Source organism: Muntiacus reevesi, chromosome 5 (assembly GCF_963930625.1).
Source record: "Muntiacus reevesi chromosome 5, mMunRee1.1, whole genome shotgun sequence".
In the NCBI taxonomy this organism is placed as follows: Eukaryota; Metazoa; Chordata; class Mammalia; order Artiodactyla; family Cervidae; genus Muntiacus; species Muntiacus reevesi.
In genome coordinates this window covers 42,903,311-42,909,310 of record NC_089253.1, presented here as the reverse complement: position 1 = coordinate 42,909,310, position 6,000 = coordinate 42,903,311, and the positions used below count along the sequence as shown (strand labels likewise).

The window sequence follows — 6,000 nt, the reverse complement described above, 5'->3', positions numbered from 1 at the left end:
CTTCAACTAGGGTGGCAGACATGACATTATCGAGAGGTAGATGGGTTTCTGTGATGTTTAAAAGGCAAAACGGACACTCTGCCTTCCTTGACAACGGCAAGCACAGACACAATCGCAGCCATCCTCAGGAAATGGACTTGGAATCGGCTAATGGTCCAGGATCCCTCTTCCAGAATGTGCAGAATTGGAGATGGTCCTTAACAGCTTGGCGAGGAGGATGGGCAGGGGCCCCCCAGATCCCCTGAAGGGAGAGATGTGAGCCTTTTCAGGACCTCCTGAGTGTCATCTCAGCTCTCCTGAGATGGCAGTCAGATCTGAGGTCAACAGCAGGCAGCATGTAGGACACTCATCTAAAGGTTGGAAGTTTGTACTCAAGAGGCAGGACCCAGTGGGACAAATGCTGATGGAGCCAGACACAGACCTTGCTTGGTGGCCTCAGCAGGCACTGTCCTTGAGAGGCCTGTTCTGTGGCTGGAGTGGGTGGAGGTTGGCCATGGCCTTGGCTACTGGCTCTCCAGGGATGGCCAGAATAGAAATCCCCAGGCCCGTTCGTAGCGGAGAACCAGAGTCCTTCCAGCTCTCCCCAAGGACTCAGCAGCACCTCTCCAGGCACTGCCTTGTGGGGAGGAGCTGGTTGGGGTCAGGTAATTGTATATCTCAATTTTCACACCTATTAAAAAGTTCCCTTTGATGCTGTAAAATATAAGCAAGTGCTGCTTTCGGACACTGAAAAAAAGAGAAGGCAAAGCAAGCCACAGAGGCACACAGCACTTCCGCTGCCGCTCAGAGACGGGGAGGAACTGCGGGGCTCGGGGCTCGGGGTGGGAGGCTGCAGTACCCTCAGACTTCCTCTTTCTCATGCACGCGCGCGCGCACACACACACCAAGGCAGAAAAGCTTTTGTTATTTTTGTTTTGGTTTTGAAAGCCTTTTTATTAAAAAAAAAAAAAAAAAACAAATAAAAATATTTCCCACTGGAGGCTATTTCTTTTTTTGTCTTTTAAAAATTTTTATTACACAAATATCTCCCATTCCCACATGTCAGAGGAAAGATGTCCTTGCTCTTTGTAAAACCAATAGTGGAGAACGTTTAGAAAACAAAAGGCCTAGCTTCCCTCCTTTCCCTGGCCCCGAATAATCCCAATGTGTCAACTTAAGATAGCGTGACTTGTCCTCTTAATGCTTACATTTAATTTAATTTTTTTAGCACAACATTGGAGATTGACTCTAAATCAGCAACAAAAAAATATATATTTACAATATTTCTCCAAAAACAAAAACACAACCAAACCCTTTAAACATAGTGACTTTAGGAGTTTTATTTATGGAGCAGTTATTTTTTTTAATCACCAAGTGATTTTATATTATATATATATATAAATTTTCTTCCTTTCCTTTGTGGTTTTTCGCCCCGGTGCTTGGAAAGATGGAGGCAGGGTGTCTGGTCCTGTGGTCTGCGGAGGGCAGGCTCTCCTGGCAAGGCTGTGTCTATGAGCAGATGGCAGGAAATTCGGTGGAACTCCCGGGTTCCTCTGTCCCCAAAGAGAGACATTTCTGTCCTCCACACAGACCAACCCTCACCTCTAAACACCATTTTCTCCCTCACAGTCCCAGAGGAGAGGGAAACCCAGCGAGGGAACAGGTCCGCTGGCTGCCACTCCCGGGCTCCCTTTTCCTCTGACCAACTTAGGTGCGCAGTAAAAATGCTTGTTTTTCCAAACGCAAAAGAACAAAAATAAAAGCCAAAGCCCAAAACAAACCGTCAGCTTGGAAATCTCTGTGGGTGAGATGTCCCAAAGTCAGAGGCACTCTCCCGGAACAATCCCTGCTCTGAGGGGGTCTCTCCACCTCCCCTTTTATAAAAAGACAAGAAAGCAAAACAAAGTCATCTTTTCAGTATTTTCCACAGGAGCAACCGAAAAAAGGCAGGAAGCTTCCAATTATAGGTCATTAACAATAACATTAATAAGGTTTTTGCTCAATACCCAGGGTTCTTTACAGAGAAGTTCCCCTAACTGAGGCACTCTGGAATAAGTCACTGGCATTTCCTCAAGGTTTCAGCCCCAGGTGGCTGGGGCCTGGAGACCAATGGAAGGGGCTGAGGGTCAGGGGAGCAGACTGCTGCTTCTAAGGTGCAGCAAGAATCAGCAGATTGGAAGAAACCGACACAATGCCACCCCCTCCCAAGACCCAGTTTTCTCTTAGGAGGCCAGTAAATGCCAGGGTCAAAGCTGGGCTAGGTGGCAAAGAGGGAGCCCCTCTGCCTCTATTGCTTTGGAAGTGGCAAGGGGGGATGTAGCGTCTCTCCTTGGGGTGGCTCACACTTCAGACCCCTGGTGCCTGGGCTCCTTCTCCTCCCCCACAGGGCTTCAGGAGGAGGAGAGCCTGAGGCTGGGCTGCAGGAAAGGGGCCGGGAGGGGACGGGCTGGGGACAAGACGGTGGGGCAAGGTTGTGCTATCGCCTTCCTTTCGGATGGGGAGCGGAGTGCAAACCCGCGTCTATCGTTTATCAGCTCTTGCCACAGGCTGCTGCTACTGAGCATCTCCTCACACACTTAAATATTGACCCAAAAGAAATCCCGACCTTTCGTTCCATTTTTTTTTTTTTTAAAGTGCAAAAAGCTCTCTGCTGCCCTAGAGAGAGGATCTTTGGACAGGCCGTTCAATGCAAAGTAAGAGGGGGCAGCTGATGGGGCTCGACACAGGGCGGTGGAGCGGGAGACGCCAGGCTCCCCTCCTTCCCTCCACACACACGCGTAATACACTCAGCCACACACACAGAGGCACAAGCACACCCCCTTCCATGGCTGCAGGCAGAGGGCAGGTGACTGGCTTCTAAGCAGGACTCCCCACCCCTCCAAAGGCGCCGGATCAATGAGCCGCCGGGGGCCAGACACAGGCCTAGGCTCGGCTGGCTACAGGACCCGAGGCCCAGAGCCTGCCAGGGAGCAGGTGGGGACTTGGCCTAGTTCTCTGACCACCCCCCCCCCAGCTGGGGGAGACAGGCTGCTCCCTCTGGAGGATAGACATCCTGGGAAAGCCCTATTCAAGCGGGAATAAGGAAAATGTGGAAAAGGGCAGGGAAGGCCAAAGAGGGAAGGGATGGGAAGATGGTGCCTGTCTCAGGATCTGCCTGGGAAGCAGTAAAATGGGGTGTCTCTGGGGTAGACAGTTCCAGCTCCTCTGAAGAGCCTCAACCCCAGTAAGTGCAACAAGGACTTCATAGAAACTAGCAGGAAAGTCTGGGGTGGGGGAACCTCATTCTGTGAACTACCATGAGCATCGGACAGGATCAAGCTACAAGGAGGAGGGAGAGCACAGACATGGACAAGAGGTGTGGACACCTCAACAGCACCAGTGTGATCTGCATGGGTCTGGCCTTCCTGGGGCTGCTGGCCCCTCCTGCGTAAGCCGGGAGAGTGTGGTGGAGGAGAGACATGCACTGGACACCATGAGAACCTGGCCACGGAAGCAGGGCTCCTTTCTTCCCTGGGAGTTTGCTCAGAACCAGGCACTGCTGGGGACCCTGGGTGGGGAGGGGGGCCCCAGGGCCCAGTGCAGGTGATGGCTGCACAGACACCCCAAAGTGAGAACCCGGCCTCCTGGCTGACGAGCGAGTGGGCGGGCGAGCAAGCAGGCAGGCACTGTGACAGCACACAGTCTGCGCTTTCCCCTCGGATCAATTTGCTACTCCCTTCTCCTTAGGAGGGAGAGGAACAGGCCGGTAAGCCTGGGGTCCACCCCCCTCTCTGCCCTGACTGTAAGGGAAGGGCTCAAGGGACAGGAGAGCAGAGAGGGAGTGTGACGCTGGCCTCGGAGCCCGTGCAGGGGCGGGGAGAGAGGCTCTCCTGGCTGGGGAGTCAGGGGAAGATCGGTTTCCTGTTCAGTTTGGGCTGGGTGTGTCTTAGCTGATCTTCTGTATCAGCTTCTCGTCAGACAGGCAGTAGAGACTGTTGATGGACAAGTCTGAGATGAAGTGCTCGCAGGCTTTTCGAGTGATCTGCTTGCATCCTCGAAGGTCGATCAAGGTGACGTTGGCGATTCGCCGTAGGTAGATCAGGGTCTGGTCTGTCAGTTTATTGCAACCTGTGGGGAAAGTGACCACAAGGATAATGCTGCGTACACACCCAAAGGAGCCTGCTTCTGACGCCCAATTTCCCAGCTTTCCTCAAAAGGCTAAACAAAAGTCCCTGTTTTCCCCTTAACTACCTGGCTCAGAGACCAGAAGTGCCATCCACATGGCAGCCTCTGAGGGCCCCAGCCACCACACTCCCTGCACTGCAGAGCTGACCAAACTGCAGCTGGGTGGTGGCTGTGTTCTTAGGCACCTGACAGCTGCTCAAGGCCTTGGCCTACCAGTTACAAAAGGAATAGTTCCATGTCTTGTCCATATGTGAGCAAATGAATTAACACGGTTTAGTCAACAGCCCATATTCTTTCTGTTCTACTGGTCAAAATCCAAGGAGGGCGGGGCTGCCAAGGGGCAGAGGCACCATCTGTCACCAACACGGCAGAGCCATACCTGCCATGTTGAGCTCTGTGAGGGAGTAACGAGTGGAAGACCCAACAGCAGTGAGGAGATTGGAGGACTGGTCTGTCAGGTGGCTGCAGTGACTGAGGTCGAGTCGAGACAGGAGGGGCATGTGGCGAATGATGAGACGAAGCGTGGCATCTGTGATGTCAAGGCCCGCCAGCCGGAAGTCGGTCATGTTCCGGAGCTTGCTGCGATTGTCCTGGCCTGCACAGGCAAGAGAAGGACCTAGATCCAGACTCTTTTAATTCTAGTTCAGCTCAAGCTGCAGGCAGCTTCAGTCACAGATACCTGCAGGCTGGGCTGTGCAGGGGTTAACAAGCAGAACTGCCCACACCCAGCCCTGCCTTCAGGGAGCGAGCAGTGTGTGGGGGCCGTTTCTAGGAAACCAGACACGTTTTCTTTCTTCCCAGCTGCTGGATTGTGCCTCACTCACACAGCAAAAGGGTATGTGTGGAATGCTCCTCTCCTTCCCACGCTCCCACCCTTTTCTAGACCATCAAGGAAACAGCCTTCAACGTTCTTCCTCAACCATGAAGCCTTCCCAGACTTCCTCAGGCTTATACTCTCTAACCCCCAAACTCTACTGACCCGCAAAATGGACTTACTCCTTTCTTTGTAGGTAGTTATCTGTAAATAGTTAACTGTACTTGTACATAGTCCATCGTCCTGTTTTCAACTTCCACTTTTCTACTTTTCAACAGTGTCATTTCTGGGACTACCTGCGCTTCTGGGAATGCTGAAAGGAGCACAGCGGAGTCAGGCCCAGAGCATACCCGGTTTATCTGCCGGTGGAGTCAGCAAGTCCCGGATTTGAGGGTCCTTGATTCCTACTGCCCACCGAAGATCAAGGGTCCTGAGAAGGGGGCAGCTGGAGGTGCTGAGGGCAGAGACTGCAGACCAGGAGCAGCCTGCTAGGAGGAGGTCTTTCAGTCCTACAACAGAGGGAGACAGACAAGCAATACTACACTCTACTGGCCATCCAGAGCCTCAACTACCAGCTGATCTGACCAAGGTAAACAGATCCCCAGTCTGTTTACTGGGGGGAGGGAGGGACCATATCCTAAACTTATTCTAGTAATCCTGATCAAAGACTTCTATGCCCTCCTAAATTACATCTAACTCTGGTGGTAAAATGGATTGCTTGGTTTCGAGCAGAGTAACCTAAGTGTGAGTGACTTCTAAGACCTCAAAGTGCTTAAGGGACTCCTTACAAGGGGCTTATCAAGGCGACATCTTACTCAAATTCTCTCTTCAGCGACTACACCAAGACCACCTGCAGAGCTGGTGGCAGCACCTGACCCCTCTCTCTTCATCTTCCTCAGCGACTGGCCTGCCAGTCCACAGTGGCACCTTGGGGACTGGCAGTAAAAGTGGGACCAGTCAGGTCTCTTGCCAAGCACGATGGCACAGACTGCTGCCCTAAATTGCCCGAAAGCAATTTTAAATAGCGCTGCCAATAATGCAGC

The 6,000-nt window shown here is 52.3% G+C and overlaps 1 protein-coding gene across 9 annotated transcripts in view; it reads right to left on the bottom strand.

Moving 5' to 3' along the window:
• Positions 1-984: 984 nt before the first annotated feature.
• The window catches only part of KDM2A (lysine demethylase 2A), an 89,253-nt gene continuing 84,237 nt past the window's right edge, over positions 985-6,000 (bottom strand). For all 9 annotated transcript variants that reach the window (XM_065937869.1, XM_065937871.1, XM_065937874.1 and 6 more), the window contains 3 exons: positions 5,308-5,466; positions 4,523-4,738; positions 985-4,086 (listed from right to left, as the gene is read on the bottom strand). In XM_065937869.1, coding sequence (XP_065793941.1) covers positions 3,905-4,086; positions 4,523-4,738; positions 5,308-5,466 — 557 coding nt within the window. In that variant the 3' untranslated portion in view covers positions 985-3,904. The remainder of the gene's footprint in view (positions 4,087-4,522; positions 4,739-5,307; positions 5,467-6,000) is intronic.